Source organism: Dermacentor silvarum, chromosome 1 (genome assembly GCF_013339745.2).
Source record: "Dermacentor silvarum isolate Dsil-2018 chromosome 1, BIME_Dsil_1.4, whole genome shotgun sequence".
NCBI lineage: Eukaryota > Metazoa > Arthropoda > Arachnida > Ixodida > Ixodidae > Dermacentor > Dermacentor silvarum.
Window position 1 is genome coordinate 117,505,279 of NC_051154.1, and position 22,705 is coordinate 117,527,983.

Below are 22,705 nucleotides of genomic sequence, written 5' to 3' on the forward strand. Positions count from 1 at the left end.
CCGAGAGTGGCCGAAACCGCTGGAGTTGAGAGTACGTATTGTTAGTCTGCGAGATGAAAGTCTAAAATGAGCTACTTTAATGCGCGCTATGTGTGTCCGTGTACAGTTTTATGACATGAAAGCAGTGCATTGATCAGCATTAGAACCCTTGTCTTTGACACTTCACGACGGTGTGATCCGCAGTTCTTCACTTCGTAGTCATGAGGCAGCTTTTCATAGTTCTTCTGCTTGCAGGTGAGTCACAGGTTTCGCGTAGGCTTAATATTTTGTTTTTATTGGTGTTTTTACGCGTTGGTAAGGATTTTGGAGTAATTTGAGCCGTTTTTCTGTGTAGCCTGCTGTTTAGTAGCGTTTATATGAATTTTCATTTGCATTTTATACCTGCTAATTTCATCATCCATAGGCAGAGAGAATCGTGAACAAAGTTGCAGCTGTTAAACACGATTGATCGTGGGAACTCCCGAAGGCCAAATGAATTGATTTCGCCTGCGTCTAGCGTTGATTCCGTGCGGGGGTTGTTATTTGTTGACGTAACTTACCGCAACAGGTAATTTGCTGAACAGGAGTTTATTCGGTAACGAGTAATGCATGTGATCGATGCTCATAACGCCTCCAAACTCTTTCAGCGGTGGTTTGCTCAGGCAGCACGTCAATCCGCGGCCTGCTGCAGTCAAGTGGAGGAGCAGATCTGGGTAAAGTCATGGTTTTTATTATTGGACGCCATACGCATTAGATATTGCGAATGTCGCACTGTGTCAACTTCGCGTCCAGTCTCGAAACGTGACTTAACAGGGTGCTTGCTGGGCAGGCGTGCATATTTTTCTGTTTCGAGGTAATCGCGAAGTGTAAAATGGTGCCCTAGCATACAAGTTCGAAAAAAGCTGTTATATGTTGTGATGTTAGCGTGCATAATGTGGTGGAAACAGTTAATGCTTATATATGAACTTACAATGCCGGATACTATGGTAGCCAGCGTGAGTGGAAAATTAGCTTGCTGCGAACTCTACATGTGCTGCCTGAGTTTTGATAGTCGAATTCATCGAATATTCCATCTGTGTGTGAAGTGATTGATGCTGGGATAAAAATGAAATGCAAGTTATAGTAGCGATATATGCAACAGTTTTGATATGTGAGAGTTTTTCATATCTATCCGATAATTATGTTATTAGTGACTGCTTTCATGACAAATAAGATATGCACACTTTGGTGGCTTGGCAAAGAAAACAGCACAGTATTTTAACCCCTGCTGACCATTTCTGCATGTCTATCTGGCAAGTGATCACTAGGATGTCACTGTTTACCTGTTAAAACCAGACACCTTTCCTTTTACTCGCCCTTTCTGATAGTGAGTTGAAGTGGAACAATGTTCTTTCAGTGCACTCATTCTTGCATGGCTGTTACTTCACAGCTTTTTCCAATAGGCAAACAGAAGCTTTCACTGCTTAAGAGCATGCTTTCTTCAGATACTGAGCTAGTCTCAGTGGGCACCACGTGACGTGAGGCTGGTTGGTGCAAACACTTCTTGAGTTGTTCGAGTACTCCTGTTTGCCAACTGGAAAGTATCGTTAGTAGTTCTGTGTTGTTAAGGCTTACCATAAGTTCATTGCAACATTTGTTTACACTTGTGTGTCTGCTATAAAAACTGTAAATGCTTATGTGTTCACTGTACGAGCACTTAGTTTCAGCAATTTGGTGCTTGCGAGGTTTCTCCCCCCCTCCCTCTCTCTGTCTCTCTTTTTATGACGAATATGTGGTCTTTTAAAAGGCACTGCCAGGCAGCAAAGCTTGAAGTGTAGAATAAGGTTTTAATTTTTGCTGTTGTATGAGTAGCTGCAAAAATGTGTGTAATTTCACCGAAAGAATAGAAAGGGACATACATTTCTGCACAAAATAAGGTATAGAAGCATACGCATTTGTGTTGGTTGGTTCATGACAAGCAGAAAAAATGCCCAATGGACAGGATGTCAGAAAGGGTCAACACCGTTGTCTATCCCTTCGTAACATCTTGTACATCACGTCGTTATTCCTGCCCAAATTAAGGTGTGTATGCTATGTGGTGGAGCATTGTAATGTATGTCCAGCTTTCTCTCAGCTGGTGAAAGCTGAGAATGAGTAGGATTTGAAACCATTCCACTTTTGCAGGCACCTTCATATCTTGATGTACGTGAAATTGCAAATGAATAACAGTGTAATTCAATTATCTTTCACATGTTTAATTTCATGCAAATGTGTTCTATCTATAAGAAATGTTCTGTGTAAACTGTGCAGTATGTTACAGAGCTTGCGGAGGTATGGCCAATATATGAGAAATATAATTTGCAATTCTGAAGGTGATGACACACACTGCTTACTTATTGTCATTGTGGTTTTTTATATATTCATCTGTCGCACTGAGTCTAATATGTTGTGCAAATATGGAAGGGCGTAACCATTTTTTTCAAAGCTGCTGCTTTTAAGAAACCTCCTGTTTCTAAGTCATTAACTTTATTTCTTTTTTTTTTCTCCATCCCTTCTACTTGAAATAAGAATGCAGTTTCACGCTCTGCCTCGCGGTTTTTTTTTTTTTTTTTTTTTTTTTTAGCCCGCCGTGGTTGCTTAGTGGTTTTGGCATTGTGCTGCTAAGCACGAGGTCGCGGGATCAAATCCCGGCCACCACGGCCACATCTCGGTGGGGGTGAAATGCAAAAACGCTCGTGTACCGTGCATTAGGTGCACGTTACAGAACCCCAGGTGGTAAAATTAATCGGGATTCCCCCCCCCCCCCCCTGTGGCGGGCCTCATAATCAGATCATGGCTTTGGCATGTAAGACCCCAGAATATAAAAAATGTACTTTCAGTTGAGCAAGCAAGTACTTGCAGCTTCAAAGCCTGTTTGAAAGCTGTTGCTGTCAATATCAATGAAGGAAGTTGCATATGCAAGAGCAAATAGTGTCAAATTGCAATTGAAAAACCTTGAAAGAAATGCAAGTTCTTCCTTGTCACTGAACTTTCTCGCATCATGACTTCAACCAGCTTCTAAATGCATCTGAAGCCATTTACTAACAGCCGAGCTTGCAACGTTAACTGCACTGGGTGCACTGAATAAAGATATGAACATCTAAGCACACTAGATATTACTAGGAGAGTCCAACTTAATTTGCAGGAATATAACAGAAATTCATGCAAAGGCCTTTGTTCTTTAGCTCAAAATCATATAAAGTCAGTTGCTGAGCATGTCAAAACATTTCATGTTGATTTCAGGGTTACCTCGTTTTGCCTACTTTATGCATGGGTTCATTTAACCTTGGGTATACTTGCAATAGGTAGAACCAATTTCAGTATGTTAGTAGTCCCAACATGTTTTTGATGTATTCAGAATTGGTATGTAAAAACAATTTTCCTTGGCTAAGTCTTGTTAACTTTGTTGTGCAGTGCTCCTGCTAGAACAGAAGCAATTCTGTAGTGTAGATAAAGAATGAATACTGCACCATAGGTGCTTGTAACTTCATCCTATAAGTACCTAAGTACTTAGAAGGCACAGATTTGAGTCTTCTCAATGCTGACTTTTCATTCTAAGACTGCATCTGTGGAGGTGGAGTATTCTTGACAGCATTTGGTAAGGAATCATGTACTTTCTTGAATAAAAGTACACTTCAGGCTACCAACTAACACTATGTGTAAAAGTTTCAAGTAGGGGTGTTTGAATATAGTACAATTCTCAAATCAAATCAAATACGACTAATTGACAAAAACTACCTCCGAATATAGAATATTTTCTCATTTAAAATAAAGTGAGTCTTGAGTTCTATGCATGGCCCGTTTGCTGAAAAAATTGGGCTTATATGCATTTATTTGATTATGTATGTAATACAGTTCACAATTGAACATCCAGTCAACTGAAGAGCTTGTAAATAAGTAACTGCTTTCAGTTATCTGGGGCACTACAACAATGGCCGTAATAAGCCAAGTGAACAGCACATCACCAGATGCATATTTAGCGTTGTAATTGTTGAAGGAGATAAGTGTTGTATTACAGCAACCCACATTAGAGATGCAAACATGATATTGGCCAAATAATAAATAAAAAGAACAGATTTGTATTGTAGGCTGCCTAAAAGCTAGGCATTTTTATTTTATAACTAAATTATGCTAGAATAGTTAGTAAGAACATATTTCAGCCAATTCCGATGCTGGACATATTAGCGTAGGCAACCAGCCAATGGCAAAAAATCACTTAAGAATGAAAAGCTTTTGGGTATTGGCTGTGGTGTTTGTGCAATAACCGCAGCTCTCCTTACAGCGGAATCATTTAGAACGGTCCTTACTTCCATCGTTCTTTCTTCTCTCTTGCGGCTCCAATATTCGGGGGGGAATGAATATTCAACAACTTCAAATAGTGAAATCTCAAATTGAATACGAATCGAATAACAGAGATTATTCTATTCGTATTCGAAATGTCAAATAGTTGCACACCCCTAGTTTCACTTAATGGAGGTGTCTGACTGTGCCCTTCCCTTTGTAAATTTAAATACAGCATAAATTATTTGAGAAATGTGTGTGATGAAAAGAGTGGGGTTACTTGTAAGGCTGTTGCACATAAAAATTTTAAGCATTCTGGATAAGCATAGATTATTGCAATCATACTGTTACTGGTAATGGTAGTGATGCCAATTTGGTTTGTGATTTCAGCTTTTATTATGTACTTACACAGTTTTTTCAATTCCTCAATAGTTCACCCATCCTGTCAGTTGCATGTGCTGAGATTGAAATTATGCATGTTTCAGTTAACTCTCCCAGTGTCGATTTTTATTCGAAGGGGACGCAACCCTCATTGTCTTTTTTTTTTCCTCTGATATTATAAAATCAACACGATTTATTTTTAGTCATTCAGAAGGGAAAAATGTCTCGGATAATGGCAAATGCACTCTTAGTGTGGTCCTCACTAGAGAGTAGAGAAGGTACAAGTACATCAGTGACACTGAAAGAGTTAATAAAGCAACATTGTCTTTTTTTTTTTTTTTTTCTTTTCTCAGATATTATAAAATGAACACGATTTATTTTTGGGTATTCAAAAGGGAAAAATGTCTCGGATAATGGCAAATGCACTCTTAGTGTGGTCCTCACTAGAGAGTAGAGAATGTACACGTACATCACTGACACTGAAATAGTTAATAAAGCAACTTTGAAGTAGTAAGTGTTGCCGACAATGACTTTAGAGAGGGAATGTGGGTTGTGTGAAGTTCAAACATGAAGCCTCTGTCTTGCAGGATCCTGCCAGCAGCCCAGGCGGCTTGGGCCACGGGGTAAAATCAGCAGCCCAGGATATCCAATTTCCTACTCAAACCACACATCTTGCAGCTGGTCTATATTTGGTCGCCGTGACCAGGTTATTACAATAAGGTAAGCTTGAGGAAGTGCATACTTGTATACTGTTGTAGCTAGCTTGATTGAATTGGTCAGGAGGCTGCTGCTGTAAGCAACTTGTAGCTTAGACAGTGCGCTGACAGTTCCCCCGGAAAGTTGTATGCTCCCTGAAAAAGGCAACAAAGCTGTATAACTGATGGTTCAGAGCAGAGGTCACTGTGTTTATAAGATTTGGCTTAAATTTTCTTTGAAGATCAGCACAGCTAGCTGTCTTTTGAAACTTTGTGTGATGGCGGTTATCTTAACGAGAACTAAAGGAAAATATTGAGTCAACGTAAAATACCACTCCAGAAACCTCACTGCACTTGTTTCATGCCTTGAAGAGACTTAGTTTAAGAGAAAATTGCATCTGAAAGGTCCGCATACCTTGAGGGCAAATCAAATCGCCCGCTCCTGAGAAGGGGAGCAGTGACGTTGCATACACAATCACCGCCTTTTACTGTCATCGATTAATAAAACGTCGCCTGACAGACGGCACCACGGTAATCATAGAATGCAAATGCACAGCCATGCACAAACCGAGCCAAGACAGAGCATTGCAATCGCCACTGCAGCTGCTCTTGGACAGTGACCTTGCAATTCTGAAGGCAGCTAGGCGGCCAACGCACGCACCAAGACAAAATGAAACTACCGTTTGCTGCAACAACTACGGACGAAACTGCGGTCACTATCTACGTGCTCATGGATGGCGACTACGCATTTTTGAAGGCACATGGCAGACGCATGCATAGAGTCAAAACGAAACTACTGTTTGCCGCAACTGCTGCGTACGCGATCAGAGATGGCGACTATGCAGCTATGAATGCACATGGCCAGTCGCCAACGCGGTGTTACGCGCGGTAATAATCAGGCACAAAGTGTTTCGACATTACTGTCATTCACGTATCACGTACGATTTCTGCTGATGGCAGACTCTGCCGCTCCGTTTCGGTTGGATGCTAACGCCGTTTTTGCTCTTATACGTTGTACATTTGCGGCACTGACCGAGCTACTGGAGGAAAACCAAATGTGTTACACTGCTCCGTGGTTTATTTTTTTCAATACACCGACGTATGAGTAGGTGCGGACACTAGCGGCACCCATCTACAAACGGGAGAAATGCGCATGAGGATAAGTTACAGCGTCGCACCTATCTACAAAGGAGAGAAATGTGCATGAGGGCAAGGTACGGCCTACCGAGATTCAAGTGCAAAAGCTTAGGCGCATTGTGCGTTTTTGGAGGCTGGCTGGCCACAAGCTGCTAGCTGATTTATTGCGCAGGTCGCGCGCTTCATTTATGCACTTTAATGTGCTTTCTGACACTCGGGCATGGGTAATGGGGGTTCCTTAGATCAAGTGCACCTCGTGTTCGCTGTCTTAGCGACTTGGTGAGCGTGGAACCAGGGACTATTTATCAATGGCTCGCGGAACCCACTTTGAGAACCCATGGTCTATAGGTTTCTGCCCCAGCATTAGTGTTAATTAGCATTAGTTGTAGAACTCCGCTGATACGTTTTTCACAGAACTGTAAAAAAAAAAAAAAAAAAAAAAAAAAAAAAAAAAACGTAAGAGCTGGGAAATGCAAGAGCTGAGAAACAGGGAAAATTGAAAAATGAGAGTAGTGGTGAACTGCACACAATTTTATTTTAATTCTTATGTTTGAAAGAAAGTCGCAGTTTCGCCTGAAAGCCCAAGCATCGATTGCGATAGCAAATTAGTAGACAGCTATAGAAAGTAAAGATAGTAGTTTTATCATCCGTATAAACTTGTGAACATTCGCTTATTAACTATATTAACAAGCATGGTGTCAGCACGCACAGGCAAACATGAACACATCACACTCGATGATCGCGGACACTCGCTATCAAAACGCTGGCGTCAGGAAGCGCCACAGCAGCATCGAGTGATGTGGCCTTCGTGCTGTCTATCGCTTCAACGCAAACTGAGCACCGAGAACACATTGCCTAGACTCTGCCCCCCACACAGATCGCTTTCATCAAGATACGGCCCACACAGTACGCAGTTGATGCCAGAGTACAGCGCCGTGCGCGCACTTATCCACGTCACAGATCGCTTTCAAATACGGCGCCCGCGCGGCCGCTGCAGGAGTAACCCAACCCCCACCCGTACCTCGCACGCAGCAGAATAGGTGGACAGCAAAATCTCGGTTGTCGCAAGGGCTGGTGGGGTACGGCGTATTCTGCTACAACTTCTGGTTCGAGACCACGACGTCGTCTGTGCCGCCGCCGCCGTCACTTCTGCCCATGCTTCACGAGCTTTGTCTTTTATATACTGAGGAACTTTGGTGAAAAACCACGATGCAAGCACTGCTAGGCAGTTCCAAAACGTAGGTGTGAGCTATTGCTCCTTCGTACTTATGCTGGCGCTCTTAGACTCGTGTATTTTTAGGTGGCAGGCATTTCATGCCCTGACGTGTTTGTGTCGCGTCAAATAGTCATATAACGTTTACCAAGCGCAAACGTTTGTCGAGCGCAAATAAACATTCGTTAACTTAAGAAGTAGTTTTTAATAGATGGTAAGTAGCTGTTTGTAACGCTTCCCATGACAAACGGTGCAGTTGATCACTTCGTCCGCTGTTTTGTCTGCAGCGGTGCCCAGCGCGCGCCATGTCGTCGGCTGCTGTGCCTTCACAGTCTCCCGTTCTTTCTCAAGAGACGCATGTCGTGTATAACTGCAGAGAGAAAGCACTGATTTGAGAATCTGAAAAGTGCACGAATTATTTTGACGTTACCTCTCCTCCCTCTTTCATCTAGCCTCAGTTGTCTTTTCGTTGTACCGGAATGAAGACGGCACATAATCAACGTGCTGAGGATCCTTGCTGGCTGCACCTGTGTGTATTTAACTGATTGTTAAAAAGGGGGGTATTTGTACAAGAACGTTAGCAGACGAAGTTATTTGTCAAAATACTTGCCTGTGACAAAATGATCCTTACATATTCTGGCTCCTACGTTCGGTACCCAAGCTCGCCGTTCACGGTCGCTCGTTTGACGGCAACTGCCCATTTACATTTGTGCGCTTCATTCCATGGAAAAAAAAAAATTTTTTTTTCCTTTCACGGAAGAGTGTGCGCACTCTAATGCCGAGCAGCAAACCTTAATCACGTTGCTGCAGCGTGTTTTCTTTGCGAACAGCGGGAAATTGCACTGTAGAAACTGTTGACAAGGCTGAACGAAGCAACAGAAGCGCTAACCCTCGAACCGGAAGTCGCTAGCTGACGACATCGTCATTTTGCTATCCACCTATCGCGCTACCGCCCCGCTTTTCTCCTTCGTGCGTGCGAGATTGAGCCGCAGTCGTCTGCTGACCTTCGCACGCTTTCACTCACATACAGCATACGGTGCATGGTGACGGTGTTATCGCCCTTGGACTTTATATGGTACAGCTATGCTCCAAAACCAATTTTAGGGCCCCAACGCGTCATAGACACCATCTTTAGATAGCAAATACGGATCTCAAAGGCCATGCTTTTGCTGGCGGAAACCGAAAATGCGTCACAGGTGTCGCCCCCGGCACTTTGGGTGGCCAATCCCATTGTCAAGCCACCAAGCCAAGCGACATGAAAAGTCAACATGGCCGCTTGGGCCAGCATTGGGTGGCAGTTCGCAATGCATGATGCGGGAACGGTTCCACTGTTGCGACGCTACAGCGGGGTTACCAATGCATTGGGTCCTATGGGAGCTATGTCGGGAGGTGCCGAAAACGACGTTACAGCCAGGAAAGCGCAGCACCCGGGAATGTAACAGCGAGGTTCTACTGTACTGATGCTTTAAGCAGCAGGAATATTCTCGCTAATGCACTTTTGTTTGCAGGCACAGCAACAGAAATAACTTCCTCGGAAGGTCTAAAGTTGATCATGACACATGTTATGCCGCGAGGCGACATGTCGTTTTCATAGCATGCATTAGTTTAGTGATGCAAGCAGAAGATGCTGTTTTCTCATTGAACACGTTGAGCTGTCTGTTTATTTGCACACAAGAAATTTAGAAGCAACAGCAAACATCGCTCGTTCCAGCTTTGGAGCGTTCGACCCGTGCATAACGCCGCTAGTAGTTTGCTTTCCAACACTGGGCATGCAACTAAATTCCATTACAACTGGTTGAAATCATTTCTAAGTCATGCATTTACATTAATACAAGTGACTTTGCCCAAAAGAAAACTTTCGCTAAATTTGGAAACCTGTTGAAAGAAACTCAGCTTGGTCCAATTGGTTGTTATTCATTTCTCGCGTTTCATTAGGGTTGGAGAATTCCTACGACGGTAGGTGTCTGCTGTGTTTCCAAGCCCAGGCCCTACATCGAACACTGCATACTGCGAGCGTGAACAAGCGTCGGTCATTGGACGCAGACAACCTTATCACACGTATCAGCTAACTATAAAAAGAAAGGTGCACCTCGACTCACAAACGGGGCTCTGATATGTTTTTATCCCTGACACACTGACCAGGTAACTTTACAGTTTTTAGACTCCTTTAATCAGTGTAGAATATCCATATTTAGCTTCTGAAAGCACAACAGACATCACTGCCTATATATTGTGTGATGCTATGTGTGATATACTACAACACAAGTCTCAGTACAGATTTTAGACTCCTTTAATCAGTGTAGAATATCCATATTTAGCTTCTGAAAGCACAACAGACATCACTGCCTATATATTGTCTGATGCTATGTGTGATATAGTACTACAACACAAGTCTCAGTACAGAGTTGCCTTTGAAGGTCAAACTTTGAAGGTCAAAAACAGTCAAGTATCGTACTTGTACCTGTGGGGCAATGCCACGAACAAGTGCTTGCCCCTTTCAGAGGCCCGCTACACACAAACACCTCCATTTTTTAACCTCTGGCTCACTTGAAAGGCTCTTTATCTTTAAAAAGATCTGATGCTGCTCGCTTGGCAGGCCGGACGTCTGCACGCACAATGCAACTATTTCTGTGGTTTTGTTGCTGAAATTTTTGAGACTAATGTAAAAAAATTTGCCATGGTTGAACGTGGTTAAACTAAATTTGTTGATTGATTTAACAGTCTTGCTTGTTTTTGGAAAGGACCTTTGCTGAGCTTGAAGGTCAGATTTACGTAACCAGGCATTTTCTGGGTTTGTACCTGGAGTAGTACATCTAATAAGGTGGTCGGCAGCAAGGATCCTTTCGGCTTCAACGAAACACCTCTATTGGACGCCACAAAATGAGAAACGTGAGCGCAGCACCAAGCAAAAGAGCCCCCATGAGCCTGAATGTCGTAGCCATCTTTGTTTACTTGGGCAGTGTCCAGCACAAGTAATGGATTCTGTAGTTGCCAGTTGCCAACAGTCTGAACCAAAATATTAAAACATTTTTTCTCATTTGCAGTTATACCTCCCGAGACCTTGCGTATATTATATTGCACATTGGCTTGAATACTTTGCAAATTCGGAAACAATTATGTAAAATATTTATGCTGAATACAAAGTCAGACGATGGTAGAAGTCTATGGAATTGGTTTAGTTGCATTTTTGCTGCCAGCATCTGAGAACATTGACACCAATTTGACATGAGCCGTTTTGTTGCCACAGACAACAAAGAGCAACTAGGAAGAGCGTTCTGCATACCATGAAATAACATAAAAATCCAGGATACATTGTGAACATAGCAACCCACCTCACAATGTTGCATCTCCGTCTCAGTCTTTATGCAAACCAAAGCAGTTTTACAATGTTAAACATAATACTTTGTCCATGTAGGTGAAGGTGCTGCTTCTGGCATCTAACAGGGATATGTAAACAAAAAATTGGTTTTTCGATCTCGTAACATACCAGTCCATATTAAGAACAGACTTGCAAAGTGATTATGCCGTTGAGCTGCCTTCGGGTCTCAGTGGACAAGAAACGACATGCGTGAATATTCTTTTTTTCTCACGTGATGCCTGTACAAAATATGTTTTTTAAGGTTTAGTTGAAGGCAGTAATATGTTAAATATACCTTCTGATTGAAATTGCCATCCTGTCATTCATTTTTGAGAAAAGGTGCTTTGAAATTTGAAACTTTATCTAAAACTTGATAGATAACTACAGAAAGTTCCCCAGCAGCAAAGCTACTCGATGTTAAACAGAAAAGGGCATCTCCATTCAGCATGCAAAATGTTATATTAATACATATATGCAGTAGTTTTTACAATGAAATGCTAAATCAAGGTGACCCACTTACCCTACTCTCCCTCCTTAAAAGTATATTAAAATTTCTTCTAAAAATGTTTGGTTTTTCAATATATGTGAAAGCTGCAGCCTCTACTACAGTCAAACCTCGTTATAACAAAGTCGCATCTGACACGAAAATAGCTTTGTTATATCCGATAAATTATTGTCTGTGTTCAATATATCGAGGTTTGACTGTACATGTAACACTACTATGTGAATGTTTGCAGTCTGTTCAACAATTACCTGCTGCCAAGTGTAGTTAGTGAAACGAGGTAATATGGTTAAGGGACACCCTAAATGGCAATACAAAATGCATAGCTTGTAGTGTTTACGCTGCTGGCCTTAGTGGGTATGTCCATATTAAGATATTCTTAGGAGTTCTCTTTGGTATTATAGTGCTTTCAAGTAGTTAAGTAGTTAGCACTGCTTTTATGATACACTTCCTGAGTGGAGCACAGCTATGCATTGCTAAGTTTCCATAGCTTGACAGATATGTGTAAGTGTGCAACACGAATATTTGTCTTCAAATTTCTTGGATCTTGGTTGACTTGGCTTATATTTGACTTTGTAGTTTTGACGACTTGGACCTTGGTGGCCTGGAAGACTGTGAGAAAAATCCCTGTTGTGGTGGCACTTGGATAAAACTGGGCCCTACACCGAATGGAGGCGAGAGAGTGCACTGTGGCCGCAAGCGTCCTGAGCCTTTTATTTCACGAAATAGTAAAGTGTGGATCAAGTTCCACAGCTCCCCAATGCAGGTGCCCCAGGGCCGAGGCTTCCAGCTGTCCTATACTGTAGGTGAGGCAGTATGCACAACTTCTGAAATAAGTGTGCTTTTTTGCTTTCCTGCTGATATCTGTGGGCTACTTAATCCTCTAGCTCTCGCAAGCGATTTAGCATTAAAGCTTACCTTTGACCAAGCCCCTATTGCAATATGAGGAACTATTTTTGATGTCAATAGCAAGGGATCATGTATATATTATGTGTTTAAGAATAGCTTGTCCATATTTTCAGGTGGATACAAGCAGTCTTCATCATGTAGACCAGATGAATATCAGTGCCGGAATGGAATGTGCATCTTTCAGCATTGGGCTTGTAATGGTCGTGCTGAGTGTGAGGATAACTCGGATGAGCTGCAATGTAAGTCTACTGTTGTTCTTGACATCAGTTTTTAGCCTGTTTATGACATACTGAGGCAGAGTATAAGTATAATAAGGCTGGCTTTAATAGACTCCATGCCATGCTTACAGGACAGTTTATGCATCTCGTGAAAAGTAATTGCACTGTAAGGTCTGCAGCAAAGTTCACTGTGTGTCATCCACATACAAACCTGAAATGTGATATTTTATCAGCTGGATGTCTGGGAAGCAACCAGTTACATTAACTGTATGTCTGCCGTTGTGTCAGACATTGTGGCACTATTCATTTAGGGGGGGAAGGCTGGAGGTAGCTAGGTGAAATCTTTACTTGTGTGTATAATTGCTCTGGAATAGTCCTTTTTATGCATGAGCCTGCCTACTGGCCCAGAAATAGTGTTCTGGAAAGAGCCATTGTACACTAGTTTCAGTGTTGTGCTGAAAAACAAAATCGCATTGAGCAAAATACCAAGAAACTACATCAGGAGAAGGGCGTTTTTTATAGCATCGCTCGTGTGCCCAACAAGCCCTAAAACTAACGCACGCACCATATATGTCGTTCTTCACTTGTATAGGCACATATTGCAATGCAGTGTTGGAATATGTTTGCCCTTCAAATGCACTGCGGTTGCAAGCAACAACCCTTCACAAGCAGATCAAAGAGTAATGCTGCTCTCTGGAAACAGAATAGAGTGGGGCAATGTTCACATTTACTGTCCCATCCTTTCCTCACGATCTCCTTTCCATTCATGGGTAATTTCATGTTCAAGATACTTGAACGATGTTAATCGGGACACCTTTGTCCTTTACACATGCTGGGAACAAAAAAAATTGTTGGCTAAATATAGTTGTTTTATTTGGTCGGTGCGCCCCCGTCGGTGCGCCACTGGTGGATGCCCCGTCACTTTCTGCTCAATTGGCTCTGCAGTGAAGCCAGGCAAATGTTCTGCCTTCTGCTGCTGACATGAGCATTGTACGCACGAACACATCTCTCTTTTTCTCTCTCTCTCTCCCTCTTTTATCGTGTGGTTGGTGTTCAGTTTTCAACTACTTACCACAAACACAAGCATTCCTGCTGCACACCTGTGTACATACAGTGGTCTAAACGGAAGACTGTAATGTTCAAGCTACAAATGCCGATGGTTTTCCTTCGGTCTTGCCTTGTGTACCACTGATTTGCTATGTCTGCAACGGCACTGGCGGCACTCCTCCTCATGCCAGCATTTTGACTCCTGGCAGCTCCCAGGCCACTGTTTATGCTGCACAGCAGAAGTTTCCTTGTGTACTGCATCGCGCCGATGTGTCATTCCCACATATTGTTAGAATACCGTTTGAGGGGGTTCAGTACAATGCTAAACCTTGCTATCACTTTCGATGCTTTCCAATGCTTTGCCCTTTGTGTGAAACCAGTTTTTCTGCAGCTTCTAAGCTTTGTGGATGCAGTTGGGAAGGCATTGCGAGAACAGAAACATTTTTTTTTTTTTTCAGGTCCTTGCCCAGGTGGAATGTTGCGCTGTGCAACAGGGAGTGGTTGCTACAATAGGGAGGCTCACTGCAATGGGCAGCCTGACTGCCCTGACCTAAGTGATGAGCTGGACTGTGCCTTCTGTGGGCCAAACCGTACCTTGTGCAGTCCCACTTCTACAGCCTGCTATGACCCACTCAACGAGCGCTGTGACAGGTCTGATGAAAAGACTTGTTTTTGGCTTAGTTCGTGCTTACTGAAGGACGTAATTGTCGCTGAAAGGAGACACAGAGACAGAAAACATTTTTGAAAACACTGGCAGTACTTCTTTGTGATTTATTTATGCAGACCCATGAATATATGCTTATACAAACGTGCAGAAAGCAACCTAACAATATAATCCACCTGTCAGAAATTTTATTCAACAGCTGTTTATCTCATTAGGGTAGCCCATGTTTACTACACGTGTTCCTATATGTACCTATTCATGGGTCTGTTGAGAAGTAATGCCAGTGTTGGCAGTCTTTTTCTGTATACTGGTTTGTTTGCATCCTTTTAGTGGCAATTATGTACTTCAGGGTCGCGATAACATAAAGCTATTCCACTCCGTTTTTATTCCAAGTCTGCCATTAGCCCTCCGTGATTGGTCAGCATTTTTTAGACATGGACGCCGCCGTAAACTTGGTGCATCATAGCTGGGATATTAATTTTCATCCCAATCACCAGCAGTTTGATTGTGAGAATTGTACTTTTAGTACTGTTGTCATAAGTACATAGAAATTGTTTGCTGATGTATTGAAGCAACACAGATTGCCTGGAGGAATTTTATTATAGAACAGTGTCATAGCACAATGTGTGCTGAGGTACTGTAATTTAAAAACTGTTTTTTTTCTGATTCAGTATGCAGATTAATTCTCGGCTTACAACATCTCCTGTATTTGTTTTGGTATCTGCCATATACGTTCAACTCGCATCTTTTTTTTTTTTTTTTTTCAGCGTATTTCATTGTGAAAATGGGGAAGATGAACAGGGTTGTGTATCCGGCTGTGAGCAGAAGATAATGTGTGCCTCTGGAGTGGGCTGCTATCGTGCCCAGGACCGTTGTGATGGTGTGCCTCACTGTGCTGATCGCTCAGATGAGACTGGTTGTGGTAAGTTGTGCTACTACTTCATTACATAAAGGCGGTGTATTTTGGAAATGCATTTATCATTCAAACAAATTTCTTCTGTTGCTGGTGTTTCACATTAGAGCATTATCCCAAGAGTTCTTCCTGAAGTGGATATCTAAACAGTTGACATTGTAATATTGATACTGTGAACTTCAAATGACCATGGACAATAATTCGTTACTCTAAAACGTCTTTATAGTGTACGCCCAAAAATTAATAATTATTACATTCAACAAAAGATGTGTTCTACTTTTGCCATTGCATTTTACCCTCAGTTCTTTCTCTTGTGCACTGAAAACGGCATAAACCAAAGAACGCCTGCAGAAACTTATCTCTGGCTGACTGCCAAGATGGCACATGTGAAAACAAAACCACGTCAATGTACTTAATTTCATCACCATCAGTGTTGCCAGACAGTTCAACTGCGCTGAAAAAATTTTTTAAATACAAATTTTCTAACTCACTGAATGCACTCAAATTTTGCCAGCTTGCTGTAGGTATGCATGGTTTAACCTGCAATGCATAATTTAAGCATGACAATTTCATGTCGTGGACCCTTTAATGTTGTTGCAGTGATCACGGGTATGAATGTGCTAAATGTAATGGGTAAAGAAGTCACTACAATTCTCTCATCTCACCCAGAGACGAGATACGAGAATTGAGATGAGCAAGGCTGTGCTCTAAGGAGACTTAGTGTTCTTTGTGCAATTAATCATTAGGGCTTAGTACATAAGGATGGATGATCCATTTTAAAAGCACAGGATATAGTGAGACGTCGGAACAAGAAGTAAGTTTGCTAATGTTCTTGACAAGTGGCAATGCATGTAGATAAGAGCCTGAAGAACTTTTCAAGGGTTACGCAGCATCCACAAAGCAAACTTCTATGACCACCTTTCTCTGTGCAGCTTGATGGATGAAATGTTTCTACTTCATGCATTGATAGCCTGAGTACCGTATTTACTCGATTCTAACGCGCCCTCGATTGTAACATGCACTCGTTTTCCATGCCCCCCCCCCAAAAAAAAAAAAATTCTTTACAATACCACGCACCTCATGCTTTCATACAGAAATACGATTTTCTCGCGTTTGGAAAACCAAACATTTACTCCCAATGCACTAAAGTTGCGATAAGTAAAAAAAAAGTCACAGTTGCCCCCTAAAGGCGAAGCATCGATTGCGATAGCAAATTAGTAGACCACTATACGAATAAGAATAGCAGTTGGCTGCATGAACTTGCAAACATTCGCTTACTAAATAAATTAACAAGCACGGTGTCACGCGCACAAGGAAACATGAACACATCTCGCTCATTGACCGCGGAAACTCGCTGTCAAAACGCTGGAGTGACGAAGCGCAGCGAGCGAATTGAACTTAGTGCTAGCATGCCTCTTGCTTCAACGCAGTCTATAAGTGGTGAAAACAGCGCGCGGCGGACCCTCCTCGTCGCAGATCGCTTTCAAAATATGGCCAAGGCGATCGTATCGCCGAAGTGGATCATCGCAGAATACGTCCTGCTTCGGTCAGCTGAAACCCTTCCGCGTTGCTTTGCTGGCAAAAATCCTCTCCTTCTGTTTGCGCCAGTCCCGCACGCATGTTTCGGATTCTTCGAACGCCCGTGATGCGGCCCGATTCGTGTCCGTCTCCGTATACATGATCACTTTCCTTTTAAATGTGGCATCATGATGAACTCGGCACTTCATGCTGATAGAACAGACACAGAAAACACGAAGACAGACGGTAGACTAATGCCTAAGCACATGTACTGCAGCACATGGAGGAAGCTACGGCAGCTACGCTAGAGTGTAGCTAGGCTCAAAGCACGGACGAGGCGACCATTTTGAAATGCCGACGGCTATATAACACAGGTTTAGGGTCGTACCATATTTACTCGAATCTAGGCCGACTCCGATTCTAAGCCGATCCCCCCAAGTCCGAAGCCAGAAAAAAAAAAAAACTTACCTCTAATGTAGGCCGAACAAAAAAGCGATGACAGGGTTCACAAAATGAAAACAGCATTTATTGAATATGAACATGCCAAGGTCATTCTACGTCATTATCACTGCTAGCCTTGTCGCTATCTTCCTTATCGCTACCATTTTCAAACCGTGCACTACATTCAGTCCCATCAAGCGCATTAGAGATGCTGCACTTTTTGAAGGAGCGCACGATCAAAGTTCCTGGGTAAATGTCATCTTCCTTGCGGCGCATGCAAAAAGCATCTAACGTTGCCCCCTCCAACGACGCACGCTTTTCTCATTGATGCCGAAGTCTCATCCGGCTTGGAACGTTTGATGATGCCTCTGCGGCTAGCACAACTGTTCGTTAAAAAGCGGTACTATAGTGGCATCGCCTATTTGGTGCTGTTACGATAATGCTACGCTGCGCGCCGATGCTACACCATGCCGATACTACCGATATGACACAGGTCAAAATGGCGACGTCGCTCGAGTACTTCAGTTGGCTACTGGCGCGGCTAGTAGCGGCTGCGATACTGACTTTTCTAAATGGCGCTAACTATGCACCGTATTTATCAGTTTCAGTTAAAAACTGGCGCGTTTTTCAAAATCCGCGTATCTAAGCAGACCCTAAAATTTCGTATATAATTATTTGAAAAAAAAAAAAACTATCGGCCTAGATTCGAATAAATACGGTACTCGGATTCTAACGCACACGAAATTTTTGGACCTGTTTTGTTAGAAGAAAAGTTCGCGTTAGGTTCCAGTGAATACGGTAATCTCTATCCTGACTAGTGTACTTATTATAAAGGGTTTTTACTGTATTTAGACTTTTTTTTTTTTCCTGCTGCCATTGTTGCTGAACAAGAATCCAATGCTAGCAGTGGAGAATACCTTCTGTTTTTCTTCGTGTTTCATTAAGGTGTTTTAATTTGTACATATTGAATTGTACTAGAAGGGAAACTTGAGCGAGTCGGTTACGGGTATGAATATATTCAATGTATTGTTGTACATATTGATTGATGTTTCAGGACCAGAAAAGTGTCGCTCTGAAAGAGGTGCTTATCTATGTGGTGATGGGAGGTGTGTTACTGAAGATTCTGTTTGTGACCGGGTCACGGATTGTCCAGATGGCAGCGATGAGTATGGATGTAAGCATTTTTGGTGTCTTTTCATCCGTAGTTGTGTTTCTATGTGCTAACTTGTCTCAGTAGCAGAATATTTTTTAAAAAACTTGCTCACAGGATGGAACATTATTGGAGAGTTTCGAAATATGGCCGCCAAACAAGGGGTCCAATATTATTTTTAAGCATGCCATAATTGGGATATATGGGTACAAGGGCCGTGAGAGTAGCATTTTATGATTGCACTTTCTGAATTCCTCTGTGAAGTGCTGCTAAAAGGCAAACTTACAACAATGTAAAATGAAAACAATAGAATGATGTGCCTATAGGCATTTAATTCTTAGTACAGTCGAATCTCGATAATTCAGACTCGAAGGGGCCTGGAAATTTGTTCGAATTAAAAGAAGTTCGAATTTAAAAAAAGGACGTATTTTTGAAGTATTCGAGCACGATGCACGAACGGTGCGAGTCGTGAAATATCGCAGCGCGCAACCGCCCACGCCGGCCAACGCTCGGTTCCCGATAACAGCAGCAAACGAAACTTCAGGGAGCGGACGGCGCCCGATGGCGACGGGCGCTCGCACGGAGACCGTCGAAGGTGAGGGAGGAGGGCGGCAGGGAAGTGGATTTGGCCTCAGCAACTCCGCCGCTTCGATGGCAGTGGCTTCGGTCGCTCCCCTCGCCTTTTTTCTGTTTCCTCACAGCTCCCTCCCCTTCGACTGTCTCCTTGCGCGCGCGCCGCCGTGCCGGCACCGCCTGTACAGCCGGCTGGTGCAGATTAGTCGGCTCCCTGAAGTTTAGTTTTCTGCCGTTATCGGGAAGCAAGCGGTTGCAGGCGTGGGTGCCGGCGCCGCCGTTCCAGCCGGCCCGGTGCCAGCTTAACCCGCTCCCTGAAGTTTCGTTGTCTGTCGTTATCGGGAAGCAAGCGTTTGCCGGCGTGGGCAGTTTCGTTGCCAGACTGGGCCTCCACCGCTGCATTAAGGGGTCTCTCCTAAGTTTTTGCTCTATGGCGGTGTCGGAGCTGCTAAGAGCATTGTCGGTCTGCGGTATGTTCGAATTAACCGTCGCAAATGCTTTTGCGTTCGGATTACCGAGCATTTTCGCTTATTGAAATACACATAACTTTGATGGGACCACAGCGTCAGTTCGAATAAACCGGCAGTTCGAATTAACGAGATTCAACTGTATTAGGTCTTAGTAAATTATATAAGCTTTTTACAATATCTGCCAGCTTGCAATGTTTGGCTTGTTATACAGGTTCATTTCAGTTAAACCTTCCTTTATCAGGCCAGTGAGCTTTCACAATGGAAACTAATAAAAACATCAGTAATTTATTGTTTAATTTGTAATTTATGCAATATTGGAGAGCAGATGTAAGTTATTCTGCAATATACTAAGGGATCTTGTCAGATATGAAAAAGGCAGGAGCTGTCACCTTGATCTGTGCCGCCTTGTTTGTTGACACGAAGCTTCTGGAGAAAGCTTGAGGCAGCCTGCTATACAGCATGTCCCATATTACTCGTGCCAAAATTTAAAAATATGCGAGTGCCACGTAGCTGGACAGGACCAAGGTATAATTGTTTGCCATCGCTTGATGCAAGTCAGACTATTATTTTTATTTTACCTAATTGCACAATCAGTTTTTAATAATTAACCTCTCAAATGTTATAATCATAGCAAAATTGTCAATCAGGAAATTGTTGGTCATCATAAAAAATTCCTGGTCGATCTTGCTGTTGCTCTACATGTGCTACATAAAAGTTTTTTCCAAGCCTAAGAGAAGCCCACAAAAGTACGGAAAAAGTGTGGCGTGACTAGTTGCGTGGAACTTTTTCATGATTTAGGGGCTTTCTTTAACGTTTGAGTGATCGTCACGAGTGATAATAACCATTTGCTCTCTCAATTGGCTTTTTCTTGTCTGCAGCATGATGCGTAAGTCAACACGTAAGTTTTCATTTGAGCCAGTGTTGCTCTGTTATTTAGAGTGGTGTAGTTTTATCATTGTAATCAAGGGTCACTAAATAGTACTCCTAATAACGTAGCGGTAAATGGCAAAAGGGAGTAACGATGCACTGAACAGGGAAACAGCACAAAGCATTGCATATCGCACGGTCCTCATAATGGAAAAATTAATTTCCGATGTGTCCACACATCAGTAGATGTTGAACAGTGCCAAGGTTTCTGAAGCATTGCTGTATCCATGCTCTGCCAATGGTAAAGGTATACAAGTGATAATGACCACTGAAAAGCACACTCCTGCATATGACAGTGGCTTTATTGGAAACTTTTGAAAGTGGGGACTGTGAGCTGCACCCTGGCAAAACCAACCAAACAACAGCTGAGGCCAAGCTTTTCTTTCAGTATAGCACCCACATAAGTATGCTTCCTTTTACTACGTATCCCTTGTCTGGGCAGCTAGGACTGTCTTTTGCGCCTCGCCTCCATGCGCTGTAGCAGATGACGCTCGGCCGGCCACACTAAGAGGTTTACAGTTCTTCACGGTGCAAGCCGCCTGCGAGACGCACCTTGAACGTCTGCATTGCAGAGGAGGCTGTCACCGGGCAGTCCAAAGCAAGTTTCGCCTTCCGGCCGTTTGCATCATCCCGTGTTTATTGGGGCTGTCTAATCTAACCATCTTTGAAAACACAAAATCAGCTTTGCTTTTTATTATTTAACAGTCTGTAATCATTATTCCATTTTAGCTATTTTGTTTAGCAACGAAGTTTTCTATTGAGTTACCTCTGACTTTAATGAACAATTAGAGACATTTTAGCGACTTCGAAAATTACCTAGAACATAGTTTATTATTAAAGAGCTACAGTGGAATCTCGATGATATGAATCTCATGGGGTCACGAAATTCGTATCATCGAAACACAATTACAACTAGCTAAATTAAAGAGTCAGAGGTGAACTCACTCAGGCATAGCACGTAAAAAGCATTTACAGTACAGACCACTTATAATGTAACCGTTTATAGTGCAGAACTAGCAACAACGTGGCCTTTTCCGACTCCCGTTAACCCTCCCATAGAACTTCATGTATACGCATACCGCTTACAGCAACGTTTATAGAACTTCTTTCAGTTTTCAAACTCGTCGCTGTTGCGCGGCGCCGTTGCGGCGGCGAGTGGCGCTGTAGTCGCACCGGGCTCTAGCAAGTTTTATCAGGCGTGGGCAAACAAGTGGAGGCGTGCGTCGTGTCTGATCGTGTCGTGTGGATTTTTGCAGTACACAGGCCGCATAGTGCTGCTGTTTTCAACCGAGTGTGGATCTTTGCGCATCCGAAATGCCGACGTTTTGCGTGCGCGGCTGCACAAGCGGCCATAAGACCAACAAAAACCGAGGCCCATCTTCTGGGCCCTGCGTGATCCGGCTCTCCGCGCTGCGTGGGATCGGGCCATTCCTCGTCTGGACAAAAGGCTGTCAGACAAATCGCGAGCGTGCAATGTGCATTTCCACTGCCAGGACATCTTGAAGACGTACACCCACGTTGTTAACGGGCAAAAAGTCGAAATCGATAGGGGTAAATGGAGTCTTGTGGAAGGGAGTGTGCCCAAAGTTTTCCCCAACCTGCCATCGTATCTTTCAAAGACGTAAACGAGAAAAAAAAAAAGGAAGACGCCAGATCGGGACACGCTTGTGCTAGAGAGATCTTCGAATCAGTCAAGCTGTGAACCTCAAGATTCGGCAGGAAATTTTGACTTGACTTTGAATAGCGGTGTTCTCACTTTGAAGGATATCGAAGTCGCTTTCTTGCCGTCTACGAGTTGGCGTAGAATTGTCGATTGTGACGAGAAGAGTAGTTTTATTGCCTTTTACGCGATTAAGGCTGAACAAAGCACGCTGGTTATTGAAAAATGCGTCATAGTCGCTCAAGATGAGTGTGAGTGCAATGGTCGTGTGGCTAAATCCCTTAAATCTGTTGTCATCGCCGTGTCACAGCTGACAGATGTGCTCGCGCATGTTGACGCACTGAACGTGTGCCAGGGCTGTGAAAAGTATGAAAAGTATGGGGAAGGCGCACTTCTACGCTGCCAACAACCGCATTCGCCGCTCAGTTTCCGTTGAAGCGATAGACCGCACGTACCTTCGCCCGCTGCTGCGGCGTATATATGCGCTTGCTGCCAGTGTTTTGACAGTCGTTGTCTGCAGTCATTCAGTGTGATCTAATCATGTTTGTTTGTGCGCGCTCACATCATGCTTGTTCAATCAGTTAGTAATAGTCGGGCCACATTTTCCAACGCACGCTACACACTTCTCATCAACACCACCGTTTCACACGT

General features: G+C 43.2%; 1 protein-coding gene across 2 annotated transcripts in view; it reads left to right on the forward strand.

The window, feature by feature from the left end:
• Positions 1–18: 18 nt before the first annotated feature.
• Positions 19–22,705, forward strand: part of LOC119435596 (low-density lipoprotein receptor-related protein 3-like) — a 53,131-nt gene continuing 30,444 nt past the window's right edge. Inside the window, exons 1-8 of one of the 2 annotated variants that reach the window (XM_037702390.2) lie at positions 20–234; positions 627–692; positions 5,247–5,379; positions 12,144–12,370; positions 12,587–12,712; positions 14,197–14,389; positions 15,170–15,324; positions 18,329–18,448. In XM_037702390.2, the coding sequence (XP_037558318.1) occupies positions 201–234; positions 627–692; positions 5,247–5,379; positions 12,144–12,370; positions 12,587–12,712; positions 14,197–14,389; positions 15,170–15,324; positions 18,329–18,448 (1,054 nt within the window). In that variant the 5' untranslated portion in view covers positions 20–200. Of the gene's footprint in view, positions 235–626; positions 693–5,246; positions 5,380–12,143; positions 12,371–12,586; positions 12,713–14,196; positions 14,390–15,169; positions 15,325–18,328; positions 18,449–22,705 lie in introns of both variants that reach the window. The other variant, XM_049672753.1, reaches the window with a different exon arrangement.